Source organism: Ictalurus punctatus, chromosome 18 (assembly GCF_001660625.3).
Source record: "Ictalurus punctatus breed USDA103 chromosome 18, Coco_2.0, whole genome shotgun sequence".
In the NCBI taxonomy this organism is placed as follows: Eukaryota; Metazoa; Chordata; class Actinopteri; order Siluriformes; family Ictaluridae; genus Ictalurus; species Ictalurus punctatus.
The window spans coordinates 1,417,501-1,433,439 of NC_030433.2; the positions used below are offsets into that span (position 1 = coordinate 1,417,501).

The window sequence follows — 15,939 nt, forward strand, 5'->3', positions numbered from 1 at the left end:
CCTCCATACAGACCTGCCACTCACTGGGTGGTTTTGTGTTTTGTTTTGTTGTTTTTCTCTCCCCTCACCATTTCAAGTAAACTCTGCCTGGAAAATCCCAGAAGATCAGGAACCCAAGTATCAGCATTAAGTGAACCTCTCGACATGTATCTGCATGATCTTATGCCGTGTACTGCTGCCACACGATCGGCTGATAATGGCATGAATGAGCTGGTGTAGAGGTGTGGTGTTCCTAATAATGTGGCCAGCGAGTGTATATGAACGTGAAATTGACAAGCATCTAATGGGAGTCTGGTATATTGCCAGTAGATTCCCGTAAGAACAGTCCGAGTTGTAGTTATCTCATTGATCATTGAAAATATGGTTTGATTTAACAATATGGCTTCCACCCTGAAATTCCATCCAAATTTTAAAATTTAAAAAAATGTTAAGCCTAGACACTGATTTTACTACATGCCACGTTGCTACGCGCTATTAGACGTGAAGAATGTTTTAATGACCATTACTAATGCGACACGATAGACCCGACAGTAAAGCAATTAAATCCTCAATTAATCGCCAGTATTTATTAATCAATTATAAGGAAGCCGGAAAATAACATTTGGCAACCGGCTTGACTCATCAGCTCGATCAGGATAGTCCGGGCGTTAATTGCTAGTCAGACAAACCGGATTGTCTATTTTAGGAAAGTAAGTCTAATCACGTTTTCCAATTGGCTGCTTGATGACAGCCGTCCAAACCAATAAGCGTTTAACACATCTGTGCCCGTGGATTTTTCGGTGTGCTCCTCTTTTTTCACAAGACAGACGCATGAGTGTTCTTTAGCGAAAAGCTGACTGTGGAGCCCTGGTAAGCATGAGTCACTTGTGCTCATGACACATAACGAGAAACAAACCCAGTGAAGAGTGCAGAGAGTAGGCTTACTGCTGACACTGAGGACGAACTCCAAAATGTCGTCCAGTCACCGTTAATTAACAAGTCAAATCATCCCGGACAAGCGTATCTGGAGCATCTGCAAGCAGCGGAATGAATTTGATGAAGGTATATGGAGTCGGAGTTGGCTGGGCTACTTATAGTCGTATCTGCTGTGTATTTCGAGGTACAAATGAAATATTCTCAAAGCATTGTACCCATGTTACAGAATAGTATTTTTGCAAAAATATCCCAAATATTCGTCAATGAGCCATGTCCACGCTTATTCAGCAGTTGCCCTAGACAACTACACCTAGTGCTATAAAAGGGCAGTGGTGGCTTGGCGGTTAAGACTCTGGGTGAAAGATCAGAAGGTCGGGGGTTCAAGCCCCAGCACTGCCAAGCTGCCACTGTTGGGCCCTTGAGCAAGGCTCTTAACCCTCTCTACTCCAGGGGGCGCTGTATCATGGCTGACCCTGCACTCTGAGCCCAACTTCCTGACATGCTGGGGTATCACTGTGCACATCTGATTAATAAAGACTCATTACCATTATCCGAGATTAATTAACCAGTTGTTACATTTGCGTGTGTGTGTTAATCAGGGAAACATCTGGGAGCATATATTCCAGGTGGGATTCCTCCTGGAAATGTTAAATACCGTCCCCTTCATAATCACGGTAACCAGCTTTGATTGTCACAGCTCTCTTTAGAGATGAAAATAAATCATGACCTTCTGCAAACGTCCATGACGTGCTCCGGTCTCCGTTTGCAGATCTTCTGGCCGACTCTGAGGAACCTCTTTATCCCTGTTTTTCTCAACTGCTGGCTGGCCAAGCATGCCCTGGAGAGCATGATCGTAAGTGTGTGTGCCTCTGTGTGCTGCTTATTTCTTCTTTGTTTAAAAGTCAGAATAACTTTGTGTGTGTGTGTGTGTGTGTGTGTGCTATAATAGTATATCAACTAGCTATGATACACCTAGCACCATGACTACACCATGTTTAAGTATGTTTTACTGCTTTTATTTAAGCAAAAAACTAAACTATTAATCACACTATCGACGTCGTGTGGGAGTTTTCACCGCGTTTTGCGACAGGACACGTACACACACGGCAGCGCTCAATCGTTTGACGGCGAACAAGAGAGCACGGCTGCGTCCCAAACCGCGTACTTGCCTCCTATATAGCAGGAGAAATACGTGTAGGTAAATACGCGGTAGGAAAGTCTTAAATCCTAAGTCTATACCAAAGCATAGCCTCATGCTAAGTCATGCTAATCAGGGACCAAGAATATTATCAAGCTGAAAGAACCTACAAAGTGGGATTTTAGTACAGCAAAAATTAAAAACACAAATCTGAGTGTTTTTTTTTTTTTTTTTTTACCAGATTAAGTTAGTGCTAATTTAAGTGATTGGTGAAGAGACAGGTCCTTTAGTCTTCATTTAAATATAGTCAGGGACTCGACTGTTTGGAAAAGTTCATTCCACCAACCAAGTGCCAGGACAGAGAAGAATCTTCATGCAAGTCTTCCTTAAGGGATATCCTTGAGGGATCGTGGGCCCAGCCGAGTCATGCTAGAGCCTCAAAAGGAGTGTGGTACCGAGCAGGTTCGATAAGTGCCTTCGGGTAGGTGTGGGCTGGTTCTATTTTTTACTTTTAAATCTGACTCAGGCATCTACAAGAAGCCAGCGGAGGGCGAGTAGCAATGGGATGATGTTGGAGAACGTAGGGAGATTGAAAACTAGTCTACGAGATGCATCCTGGATCAGTAGAAAGGGTCAGATGGCACACAGGGGGCAGACATCGATAGTCTCAAGATGACAAGAGATTGAACGACCACACGAGTGGCCTCTGTGGAAAGAAATGGCCAGATGCTCCTGATGTTGTGAAGGAGAAACCCGCATGCCCGAGTCAGGTTAGTAGGATAGTTGATTGTCCAGAGCTATCCTGTGGTTCTATGTAGTGTCAGATGGTATGGTCTGAGAATTGTCCAGGGAAATCACTGAGTATTAATATGGGGATGCATGTCCAGGTATACACAGCAGCTCAGTCTAGCTAGGATTTATTTCCAGCTGATGAGCTGCCATCCATGACAAGAAGTCTGCCAGACATGCTGACAAGAGAAATGCGTTTCTTTTCTCGTACCATCTGTCCACTGCTCTTTCTAAGTAAAATAGTTCTTAAACAATACCTGCGGCTGGTCACACTCTCTGACTTTATGTATTAAAAGAGGAGACAAGTGCAGAAAGCATTCTTTGCTGGAATTGTAATGGAAGGTGCATTTCATTCTACACTGTACCATCTGAAAAGTGGTACCAAGCCGAGTCTCTGTGGGTCGTAACTGTGTAGGTCTGACTAAGCTAGACAGTCGATTCTTGTTAAATCCCGGCTTCCGTATCCAGACAATGAAGCGACCATGAATGGTTTAGCACCATAATGCTGATCTTTGTCGTTTCGTTTTTATCCTGTTTCTCTCGAAAGGTTTGCTGCAAAGTCCTTTTGTTATTGAGTAAGTACAGTGAATGGAAGAAGTCTTTCATGTGGTGTTGTGTTAATGATGTGCCCAGGCAAAAGTTCCCCAGGTGATATGTCGGTCACAGCATGTGAAGTAGCTCGGTACGTGTGTAGACTCACATTTGACTTGCTCGCAAAGGCCTTTGCTTTCAGTGCTGGCGGTTTGTAGGAAGGTTTTAAACAGTGTCGAAACAACCATACTTGTGGATGGTAGACATGACTACGTCGATATTTTACGCTCTTTTTACAGGACGACTTCAAACTGAGAGCCTTTGTCAGTGATTACTGTAAGCAGCTGGTCGGTTGAACGAAGTAGAAACAAACTTCGTTGGATTTGTAACAGCTATCTCTGACCATCTGTTATAATAAACATTGAGTGTCAAGGCAGTCACATGCAGCATTGTGGAAAGGTCTTATCAAATCAACTGCTATTTTCTCCCAGACATCAGGTGTGGAATTCCACGAATGATAGCAAAAAAAAAACCCCAGGTAGTGTGAAAAGGCAGTATGCAGGCGTTTTGCACTGCATGAGCCAGCCTTTTAGAATGTAAACATGCTTCTTGCAGACATTTTCACTCATGCAGTTTGTTAAGTAACAAATACAGAGTGTCCAAATCATTCTCATGGCCGGATCAGGAAGGTGTCGCAAGGTAGCGATGGACTTTAACAGGAAACATGGCGAGCACATCACACATGACCAAGTTGCCAAATTAATGAACAAATTCAAAAAGACTGGAAGTGTTGCAGAATTCCGCAAAAAGATCATCATACCTACGGTCCAGCATGGTGGAGGAAGTGTGATGCTGTGGGGATGCTTTACTGCTTCAGGTCCCGGAACATTACGCCGTTATATTATTCAGCCCCTCCAGGATTTCGTGATTTTGCGATCACAGAAATTAACGTGAAATCGATCGAATATTCGGAGGAGGTTGTAATTTTTCAAAATCACCGTACGCTCTTTGCAGATTTGGGGCCAAGACGCGTAATGTGACATCATCACGATGCGCATTGAGCCAAAGCCCTGTGCGATTCAAACATGAGTATAGCTAAGAGGTCTCGTTTACCAACAAACATCGCTGCGAATGACATCGTGCGAAACAATTTCGTGCAATCGCAATTTTTCCACTTCAAGTAGTTTTCCGTAAAAAAAAAAAAAAAGTGCCACGTCACGAGTTTCTTACCCATGGGGTCTATAAATGTACATAATTTATGATCTATAAATACATCATTATCTTTAACTGTGTGTTTTGGCCACGTTGGTTTATAATGTACCGTCAAACACTATTGAGATTTCAGAGCTTCTGTGTTTCCGGCTGGCGACTATGAGTTTAAGAAAGACAAAAATGATTCGTAAAGTTTGGAACCTCATATTTACAACAATTTACACATGACATGAATGATTTTTTTTTTTTTTAAATAGTACGTTTTTGTTTCAGAATGATTTACACCGAGCCATCCAGAGGACACACTCTGCCATGTTTAACCAGGTTCTGATACTTATCTGCACGCTGCTCTGCCTCGTCTTCACTGGGTTAGTCTGTATTTCTCTCTCTCTAAACATTTCCCTCTGCGTTAACCCCTTAGGTTCAGTTTGGGTCAAAGTGGTACCATACTACAGAGTGGTGGTTTTAAAGGTTTGAGCATTAGTTTAGCATCTTTTGGCCACAAAGGTGTATATGACCACACAGAGGTCACCAGTTACACCGGCATGTTTAAGTCCATCGTTTTATTTCTTGAAACTTCTGTTTGGTCATCGTTTGGCGTTAATAGACCATGCGGAAAGAGATATAGCAAGTTAAAGTTACTCGAATATATTAAATAAGCTTAAATGACCTCGGACCCTGTCCGCGAGTAGGTTTCTTGAGCTCTATTGTGTCTGTATTTTCAAATGAGCGAGACAGAGAAATCAGTTGAGTCACACCCATGTGGTCTCAGAAACCTAACCATGTAGATGACTGAAATTCCTTATATTTCAGGCTTGGAATGATGCATAAGATTATACTGTAGTCACTGGCCTTGTGACATTGTTAAGTTCTTGTCCGATACCAGTCAGAACCAAAATTTGGACCGCAGTGACAGAATGATAAATGTCAATTGGAACAGGTCACATATAGAATCAGAACAACTATTACGTAGGTTTGGGTGATACAGGAACTAGAGATGTCTATTCTGGCAGATAATAATAATAAGAAGCGCCGAGAGAGAGAAGGAGAAGGGCAGGGGCGATTAGGTGCTCGCAAAACAACTCCTTACAAGAGCAGAAACAATGCTGTCTGTTCTGGTACACCGTGACATGGACTACAGACCTTCAGAAGTGAGACACAGAGATCACGCCATAAAAACTTACCAGACATATGTACCACTATCCTTGTCGCATTTAAGCCAAATAATTAACTGGAGGCCAGTTACATTCTCACGGCATATTACGCCATGAGCTTAAGTTGCACAATTCATGGCCACGGCTTTGGTAGATATATTCATTTGTTTCCATGCCTTATTTTTTTTTTTAAATAACCACCGTGTCCCCTCGGTGGCTTTGTGCAACACTATAAACGACATCCCGTTTATATGCTCGACTCGATTCCTCAGCAGTATTACTGAATATTAAATACAAAGTGATATCAAATCAAAAATTTACGTTCAGGCCACTCTGAGTACCTCTGTGAAATTAAAGTCTTATAATTGACCGGGAATGTGAAGACACACCAGGAGGATATGCAGACATGGCGGGAAATTTACACTGTTAATAAGAAAAGACTTCGCGAGGATATTTCGCTACCTCTGTTTTTTTTCTTCGCTGTCGCATGTGGCGTAATTCTAGTGTGTGACAGAGTTTCTGTGTGCGCACGTGTGTCTTTTTCAGCACGTGTGGGATACAGCATTTGGAGCGAGCCGGGAGAAACCGTCTCTCTCTCTTTAACGCTCTTTATTTTTGCATCGTCACTTTTTCCACCGTGGGTTTTGGTGATGTGACGCCTCAGATTTGGCCTTCACAGCTGCTCGTGGTGGTGATGATCTGTGTGGCGCTGGTGGTGCTGCCCCTTCAGGTCAGAGGACGCAAATATGCGCACACACACACGCACGTTTCTCATTCCCTCTTTCACTTTTTAACCCCTGCTTTTTAATGTAACCCCTGCTCACTGTCTTCCTCGGTCCCTCTCTCGGTTTAATTGAAACGATACTTACTGACCCGAGCGTATTACATTACAGTATTACCACCAGTGTTGGGGAAGCTATCTCTTTTTTTTTTTTTTGCTCTTTGCAGTTTGAAGAACTGATTTATCTGTGGATGGAGAGGCAGAAGTCTGGAGGAAACTACAGCAGGCATCGTGCGCAGACAGAGAAACACGCTGTGCTCTGCGTCAGTTCCCTGAAAATCGACCTGCTCATGGACTTCCTCAATGAGTTCTATGCTCACCCACACACACAGGTGAGAAAGGTTCTTCTCTAACGGAGCAAGCTACTGCTACGGAATACATTACCATCCTAATGTAAATTAAAGTAAATAACAGATTGTATGTGTTGGATCGTGAGCAGGTCCTTTCTTCTCTCCACACTTTGGCCTTTCCGTCACTGTGGTAGAGGTTAATCTTGGTTCCAGAACTTTCGTGGTTCATCTCTGTATTTCTTTGCGAATTCCACTCTGGCGTTCCGATCCTTACGGCCGATGAGCGGTTTGCATCGTGCGGTATGGCCTCTACATTTCTGCTCTCAATGTCTTCTTTGTTTTTCTTCACAGCCCTCACAATGTTTCTGTCACCAGCTGCTTTGCTCATTGGACAGCCTGTTCAATGTCTGGTTGTTAGTACACCAGTGGCTTCTTTCTTTTTCAGGACATGGTTGTATTGGCAATGTCCAAGGCTCTGGTTGATTTTCCATCTTTTCCAGCTTTTCCCCCATAGACAGCTCTCTGGCCTTCATGTTGGTTGAAACCCAGGGCACAAACCAAGAGTATACATGCAAAGATATTATTTCTTTAAACAGTTAGTCTAATAGGTGGGTGAGGGAGGGGGGGGGGGACATTTGGTTAAATAAAACTGCAGAGAAGATTTATTGAGATTAAAGGTGTAGTAACACACAACTCACTAGCGGGCCCTTGGTGCCCCATGATAGAAAAATGCCATAAAGGTGCCCTCTGGGCAGGGGAAAAGTGTGATGAAATGCTCTCTAGGGTGCTACTCTCGTGTGAGAAAACACGAATCAGTGCCCTCTAGGGTGCTCCTCCAGTGGTAAATACATGATGCAGTGCCCTATAGGGTTCCCCTGTATGTGAGGAAACTTGATGAAGTATCCTAATGGGTGCCCTTCAGTAGAGAAAATAAGATGCAGTCTTCCTAACACACGAGAAAGTGAGATGACGTGCTGCTACTCGTGAGCAAACGGGTTCTCTTGGGTGCCTCTATAGTTGAATAAACAAGAACCGATGCCATCCAGGTGGATTTTTATTTTCCCGCTGCTACCGCCAGACAGCCTGTGTCCATTCATGACACGATTCGTGTGTGTGTGTGTGTGTGTGTGTGTGTAGGATTATTATGTGGTGATCCTGTGTCCATGTGAGGCTGACAGCCAAGTTAGAAGAGTTCTGCAGATTCCACTTTGGTCTCAGAGGGTCATATACCTGCAAGGCTCCGCCCTAAAAAACCAGGACCTCCTTCGAGCCAAGTGAGTGTGTGTGAGAGAGAGAGAGCTCTGTCAGCAGACTCTGATACAGCTGTACCAGACAATTACAGCACCACATGCCAAAGCAATCCATTTTCTATGCTAATAAATACTTTCTAAAAAAAACAAAAAAACCGACAACAAATCAATAAAAGGCCATTTCAGGGGTTCTTTAAGGATTTAAGTTTCCCACGTGGGTTCGACCCGGACCCCTTTTTGGTAGGAGAACGCTCAGCCGTACGGTCCTTCATCCCCGTTTCTGTGTTTTCTGTCTGCGATTTCCACTCTCCGTTTCTCAATCCTATATTTGTTCTTTCTCTCTTTCATCTGTTGCCATGGTGTTGAGTTCTTAGAGCCATGAAATGTTAATAACAGAGAAGAATTTTTAGCATTCAAGGCCTTTCTGTATAATAGACATTTCAGTGTGTGTGTGTGTGTGTGTGTGTGTGTGAGTCACCTGTTCATTGACTGTAATTGTGCCCCTTGATGTGCCATTTCTAACCCTGACCAGGTGATTGTCGGTGCTCTTCTGTGTTTATATTCCTGTGATTGTTCTGTTGTGTTGACGTCTTGTTCGCGTTTGCTGCTGCAGGATGGACGATGCAGAGGCTTGCTTTATTCTGAGCAGCAGGAACGAAGCGGATCGAATGGCCGCAGTAAGAATAGCTTTACTCAGTCTCAGATCTTACGGATCCATAATGACCGATTGTAACGTAAAAATGATCATCCACCTGACTGCGTAGTGACAATCACACTGATCGATAAGGACGTCAGGCAGTCTCCAGTCTTGATTCACTTCAGACATTAGATACTGATTTTTAACAATCAGATCAATTAGAAACATTAACCGTATATGCTGCATTGTGTATTAACGATTTGCCCGTTTGATATTGTTTATACTTATTGTTACAAGCAGTCACCGATGGTTGGAGGTCGTAATCAATAACATTAGGATCCGAAAGATCCGCTACCAGGAACTCTTTACATTTCATCCCAGCATTCATTATGAAATGTTTTCATGCTATTTTATATGTTTTTAAATCGACTTTGTCAGGATCATCAAACGATACTGAGAGCATGGGCAGTGAAGGATTTCGCCCCGAACTGCCCCCTCTACGTCCAGATCCTGAAACCTGAAAACAAGTTCCATGTCAAATTTGCGGGTGAGTGTTTGTAATCCGATACCGATTTCAACACGGCCTCGTTGCTCCGTCTTTGCAAGTTCGCCCTTGATTAAATCCTCACCGCCGTCTTTAATGGAACCGAAGACGTGGGCGGTTTTCACACCGCCCGTCCGAAAGCCCCCTCAAAGAGCCAGACTTACCCAGAAGTCTGTTTTCCAAAAACGATTAAAGATTGCTCGATGACGCTGTATATAAGTGCAAAAAAAGGAGCAATGAAATACTTAACGTTTTGACGAATTCAAAATGCATTCAATCTGTGACATTAAAGTAGCACGCTAACTAGTACGCTGCCAGTTAGCAGCGTTGCTATGCTTGCTATCAAGGTCAAATTGCGCGAGAAAGATGATCGGCATGACCGTGTTGTTACGGAAGGTTGTTATTGACGGGGTGTCACGAAGACGCTATTGGAATATGACGTACAAATATTCTCCATAATTGTCAAAGTAGAGGCGTGTGTTTCCTGCTGTAGACCACGTGGTGTGTGAGGAGGAGTTTAAGTACGCGTTATTAGCTCTGAACTGCCTGTGTCCGGCCACGTCCACTCTCGTCACTCTGCTCGTCCACACGTCCCGTGGACAGTAAGTAGCCCAATCTTTATAATATTTATGATATCCTCTTTCGATGCCTCTCTGTCCGACTAACTCCACTGACATGTTCGTAAAGAATACTGAAATTGTCTTGGATAAATACACTTAATTGGCCACTTCAATAGGAACGCCCGTACACCTGCTCATTCGTCCAAATATCCAATCATGTGGCAACAATGCAAATCAAGAGCGTCGGTTCACGTAAAACATCAGAATGTTGAGGAAATGCGATCTCAGTGGCTTTAACGGTGGCAGGTTTGTCAACGTTACAGCGGTGTGAGCGTTATCCGCCGACACGATCGGCCGATCGTATAATCCAATGAACGAGTAGGTGTACGGATGTTCCTATTAACACCATGTTGCAATAAAATATATATATATTTTTTTTACATTGTTCGTAAATTCTTCGGGACAGGTTAATAAACGTGTAAGTGTAATGACATGTTTATAACGTCTGTAGGGAAGGTCAGCAGTCCCCCGAGCAGTGGCAGAGAATGTACGGCCGCTGCTCCGGGAACGAAGTCTATCACATCCGACTCAGCGACAGCATGTTCTTCAGAGAGTTTGAGAGCAAGAGTTTTACCTATGCTGCTTTCCATGCACACAAAAAGTGAGTACACACACACACACACACGGGACCAAAGACACAGGGCCACATATATATGGCACATGGTTTTTCTTGGTGAAATCCTGTCATAACACAAACCCTTGATCGTTGGCCGTAACACTACACATGCGTGCACGCATCCTTACATGTACGTACATGCGTGTGTGTTTGTAGGTATGGCGTGTGTTTGATAGGGATAAAGAGAGAGGACAATAAAATGATCCTGCTGAACCCCGGTCCCCGTCATCTCATGGCTGTTGGAGACACCTGCTACTACATCAACATCACTAAGGAAGAAAACTCTGCATTTACTGTCAGACAGGAAACGCATCACAGGAAGAAACAGAGGAACAGTAACATTCTGAACAGCCCTTCTGAGCTCCCCGTCCACAGCATCATCGCTAGCATGGGTAAGAGCCACGTTTGTATGTAAATCAGTTTTCACATAATAGAACCCGAACGATAAATGCCCAAAGGTGTGAGACGGGGCATATGGGTGAAGAAGAGATGCGATAACTGGTGCGTTTTTCAGAGAAACTATGATGTTTCAATGAATGTGTGTTTCAGTCTTCTGTCCACGTGTGTTTGGCTGGCACTGATCAGTGATGGCATTCCCTATAACAGTAAATAATACGAGCAAACAAAGACTAGACATTTCCTGATTCCGATTTTTTGGAAATATACCCATATCAACCATGGAGTCGTATTCAGGAGAGAAAGAGATGAATATTCATTCTGACCTTGGTTTGCTTTTAACCGCAATAGAAACTCGAGCCCTTTCCAGCTCGATTTTCAGTCGAGTAGCTCATCAAATGGGAAAAATGTGGTTTTGTATCGTCTAGGGACCGTTGCGATGGACTTCCAGAACACAAGCCCGACAGGAAACACGGCCAACCTGGCACTACCTTCGGAGAACGGACCAGAAAGTCGCCGAACCAGCATCGCTCCCGTTCTGGAGATTGCAGACTCTGCTTCCTTACTGCCGTGTGACCTCCTCAGCGACCAATCAGAAGATGAAACCGCACACTCAGATGAGGATGTTCCCTCTGTCTCCGAGTATGTGACTTCATCCAGGGGATCCTAAGCTCAGGTTACTCTGTATATGGAGTCTCACATGTTCTCCCAGTATCAGACTGGGTTCCCTCCAGGTTCTCCGGTTTCCTCTCACCCCACACAAATATGCCAAACAGGTGGATGGGCTGTACCAAGTTGTGTCTAGGTGTAATTAACTGTGTGTTAATTAAATGTGTGTGCGCTATGGACTGGTGTCTCATCCAGGGTGTATCCCGTAGCCTTGTAGCCGCCATAACCCTACCCATGATAAAATGGTTTCCGAGAAGAACGAATGAATGAAAGTTCTGACCATCTTGAATTTCTTAGGTCCGTAAGATTACTGACAGTGCTATCTAAATGTAAATATTTAATGATCGTCTCCTGAACTCATGAACTTGAAGTAGTTCACCTTGCTAGCCAGCTTCATGAACTCCCGAACTAGCCTAAGTGATATTCAAACTAACAAACCTCAGTAAGCAAATATATCATCCTCATATTTGGTTGCCAAGATACTGAAAAAATCCCCACTACACAGCCAGTTGTTTCTAATGCTTGTAATGTACTTGTTTCTAATGACTGCAGGTGTGTGAAAGGCTATCCTCCTAACTCACCCTACATAGGCAGCTCACCAACGCTGTGCCACCTCCTGCTCAATAAAGCCCCATTCTGCTGTCTGCGTCTCGACCAGGTTAGCTACCGCTAACAGTTTTCGTTTTCTTCCACGGTCGCTCAACCCATACCTACCTTGAAGCCGGATTTCGCTCCAGTACTGTTGCTTAATCTACCTTGATCATCCATAATAAGCTATCTTATTTATTTAGGAATTTCATACTCATTGGTTTTAGAGAGCATTAGTGATTTGTTTCGTATAATGTTGATTTAGGCGCAGGTGTACCACAAGGTTGTATGCTTTCACCTGTGATTGATGAGGTATAGCTATCTACATTATCAACATTGCTTAAGTATTAACCTTGGTTGATTATCATTACAGAGACAGCGGTGTAACACAAGGACGCCTTATCTGGGCTCTGAAAGTGGCGTTTCCTGATTCATGCTCAAAATCGTTTAGTTACTTTTACAGCTAAAAGTATTGGAACAACAAAACCCAATTCTTTTGTTTTTGCTATACGTTTGGGTTTTGGGGATCAAAAGATGAACCTGAGACAACAGAGCAGAATTTCAGGCTTTGTTTCTTGATATTTATACATAGATGTGTTAAACGACACCGAACATGGCACCTTCGGTGACAGACCACCCGATATTTAGATGAACAAAAGTATTGGAACAAACCGTCTTAAAGTAACTTGTATTACACAGCACTTCAAATTGGTTGCACCCTTTGCATGCAATAAGTGCATCAAGCTGGTGACATCATCACATTGTTGCATTCTACTTTCGTGATGCTTTTCCAGGCTTCTACTGCAGCTTCTTTCAGTTGTCGTTTAGGGTGTTTCTCCATTCTCCTTCAGGACGTGAAATGCATGCTCAATTGGTTGAAGGTCTGGTGATTGACATGATCAGTCTAAAACCTTCCACTTTTTCCCCCTGATGAAGTCCTTTGTGTGTTTTTTATCTCATTATCTTGCTACATGATTAGATTAGATTTCCTCCGGGTACTCCGGTTTCCTCCGCCAGTCCAAAGACATGCATGGTAGGCTGATTGGCATGTCTAAATTCTCCGTAGTCTGTGAGTGTGTATGTGATTGTGCCCAGTGATGGATTCGCACCCTGTCCAGGGTGTACCCCGCCTTGTGCCCGATGCTCCCTGGGATAGGCTCCAGGTTCATCACTGAAGGTGATGGGAGGATATATATAGAATAAGGAAGGATATATACGTATAATGTTGGCAAATTGTTGACTCTGGACTTTTTGCGGTAGTAATGCATCACACCACCCCTTCATTGATTACATTCCTATAACAGCATATCCTGAACTCCTTTTATTCCTTAATTAAGTCTACTGATTATAGAAATGTTTTGTCTTTTACTGTTTCAGGCATGCGAGCATGTTAGCTTTGAGGAAGCTAAAGCATATGGCTTCAAAAACAAGCTCATCATTGTGTCGGCTGAGACTGCGGGAAACGGCCTGTACAACTTCATTGTGCCCCTGAGAGCCTATTACAGACCCAGAAGAGAACTGAACCCGATCGTGCTGCTGCTTGACAACCTGTGTGTACACACACATACATACACCTACATTCGCTTACTCAAACGCACATACATATACAAATACACATGGCAGGTGGGCACACACGTACACTAAGTGGCCAAAAGTTTGTGCACACCTCATCATCACACCGCTATGTGCTTGTTGAACATCTCATTCCAGATTTAGTTCCCCCCTGGTGCAGTTATAATAAGCTCCAAAATTCTTGGAAGGCTTCCCACTAGATTATGATTCTATTAAATATAGTGATGTCGGGCGAGGACGTCTGGTGCGCTGTCGACGTTCTAATTCATCCCAAAGGTGTTCGTTGGGGTTGAGGTCAGGACTCTCGAGTTCTTCCACTCCAACCTTGGCAAATCATGTCTTCATGGTCCTCGCTTTGTGCACAAGACCATTGTTGTGTTTTGTTTTGTTTTATCCTGGTGGAGACCAAATGTCCCCACAAGCATAGGAATATCTCACAATTAACCTTGTGGGGACATTTGGCTGGTTTCCATGTGGAAATTGTGTTGTTGTTGTTGTTGTTTTGGGGTTTTTAAACAAAAACTGTGGCTTTTGTTTAAAAACCAAAAGAGCCTGTATGTTCCCTTTTGGTTACTGAATTTCTGTTCAGATATAGGCATAGCATTAATTAGGTTTATTAATTATTAAGGCAATGTAAGGACCTCACAAGGATAGTAAAACAAGCATATGTGTGTCACTGGAGTACAGAAGATGAATGAAACACATCTCTTTAGCTGTCTGACGTTGTACTGACCATCTTAAGTGTGTTTCAGCTGCACCTCATTACACCGTCAAAGGTCGGGAAATGGATGAGAAATAATCGGTTAACGCTTTGTTTTAAAATGAATTCGAGAACTTTTGACACTCGGAGGTGTTTTCTCTTTCCGATTTTTCGAACTCCTTTTGCTTTTTTCAAATCGATCTCGCTTGTCCTCCCTCTCTCCTGCTTCCACTGTATATTTCAAGGTGAAGTGTGGTTCAGATATAATGAACATTTGTGCTTACTTGCCTTGTGCACTCAGGGCATGTTGCTGATGATGATGCTTTTGAGTTGAAAGAGGTTTCATCCTACACACACGCACACGCACACACACACACACACACACACAAGGTCATACCTCTATAACAATTTTTGCATTTGCTGCTCACACACACACACACACACACACACACACACACACACACACACTTCCCTACCACTTTCACACACACACTCACACACGCACACACTGCCAGGCACCGTGTCATCCAATAGGGATTGACTTTCACTAATATCACCATCTCAAGCAAACCTTTAGCGAGTTCATACATGTTTACGACAAACAGAAGACAACAATGGAGTTCCTGGTCCGTGGCGCCTGACCTGAGCCTTGAAGGCTTTTGTAAATAACTGATAAGTTATTTGTCCCCTTTTTCTTTCCTTACTCGGAAGGAGAAGGCTGTATATAACTTTGTAGAAACACCACGCTAGCGTCACCCAATCGCCAGCGATGTAGTGACAGTAAATTCCGAGAAATATTCTTTACTGGGTCCTTGGGTCAACAAAATACGTGGCTTTTTTTTTTTTCTTTCCTGTGTACATTTGTGGATAATGTGTATTAGTTGTGTATTGCTTTCGTGTTTGCCGTAGGCCTGATGAGCATTTCCTGGAAGCCATTTCCTGTTTTCCAATGGTCTACTACATGGTTGGAAGCATTGACAAGTAAGCATGTATTAAACTGTTATTCTTACACTCAGACCTTTTTCTCTCCCTGTTAACAATATTTCGGCATTTACGAACCAGTCGGAGCGTCTGTCCGCATTTCCGCCCAAATATTTGGCAAATACATAGCGATTTCCACGTCGGCCAAAAGAAGCCTCAGATGGTCATGAAAAAGCAACAAGAGACTGCTGTTACAAGCAGAAAAAAAAAAACAACAAAAACCCTGTTCGTCTTTAACGTTTCGGTTTTAATTGGAAAGGTAATATTTGGAAATCTAAATCGTTTCTGCGCATCTAAACATCTGTAGCAGACTAAGACGTTTGTACAGTCGTTACCGTCGAGACCTTTTGATCCTTTAATTGGCTCTCAGCGTTGACGCTGGGGTGAAATCTGACTGTTCAGTCGTGTGATTGACAGCTTGGACAGCCTGCTGCAGTGTGGGGTGCTGTACGCTGATAACCTGGTGGTGGTGGATAAAGAGAGCACGATGAGCGCTGAGGAGGATTACATGGCAGACGCTAAAACCATTGTCAACGTTCAGACCATGTTCAGGTAG

The 15,939-nt window shown here is 43.4% G+C and overlaps 1 protein-coding gene across 1 annotated transcript in view; it reads left to right on the forward strand.

Annotated features, from left to right (window-relative positions):
- Positions 1-15,939, forward strand: part of kcnt1a (potassium sodium-activated channel subfamily T member 1a) — a 31,972-nt gene that overhangs the window by 8,468 nt on the left and 7,565 nt on the right. Inside the window, exons 6-21 of the mRNA XM_053687971.1 lie at positions 1,515-1,589; positions 1,685-1,768; positions 4,859-4,953; positions 6,286-6,469; positions 6,688-6,852; positions 7,948-8,084; positions 8,674-8,737; positions 9,136-9,244; positions 9,735-9,843; positions 10,313-10,462; positions 10,634-10,869; positions 11,302-11,515; positions 12,095-12,200; positions 13,508-13,680; positions 15,312-15,383; positions 15,801-15,935. Of these exons, the coding sequence (XP_053543946.1) occupies positions 1,515-1,589; positions 1,685-1,768; positions 4,859-4,953; positions 6,286-6,469; positions 6,688-6,852; positions 7,948-8,084; positions 8,674-8,737; positions 9,136-9,244; positions 9,735-9,843; positions 10,313-10,462; positions 10,634-10,869; positions 11,302-11,515; positions 12,095-12,200; positions 13,508-13,680; positions 15,312-15,383; positions 15,801-15,935 (2,108 nt within the window). The remainder of the gene's footprint in view (positions 1-1,514; positions 1,590-1,684; positions 1,769-4,858; positions 4,954-6,285; positions 6,470-6,687; positions 6,853-7,947; positions 8,085-8,673; positions 8,738-9,135; positions 9,245-9,734; positions 9,844-10,312; positions 10,463-10,633; positions 10,870-11,301; positions 11,516-12,094; positions 12,201-13,507; positions 13,681-15,311; positions 15,384-15,800; positions 15,936-15,939) is intronic.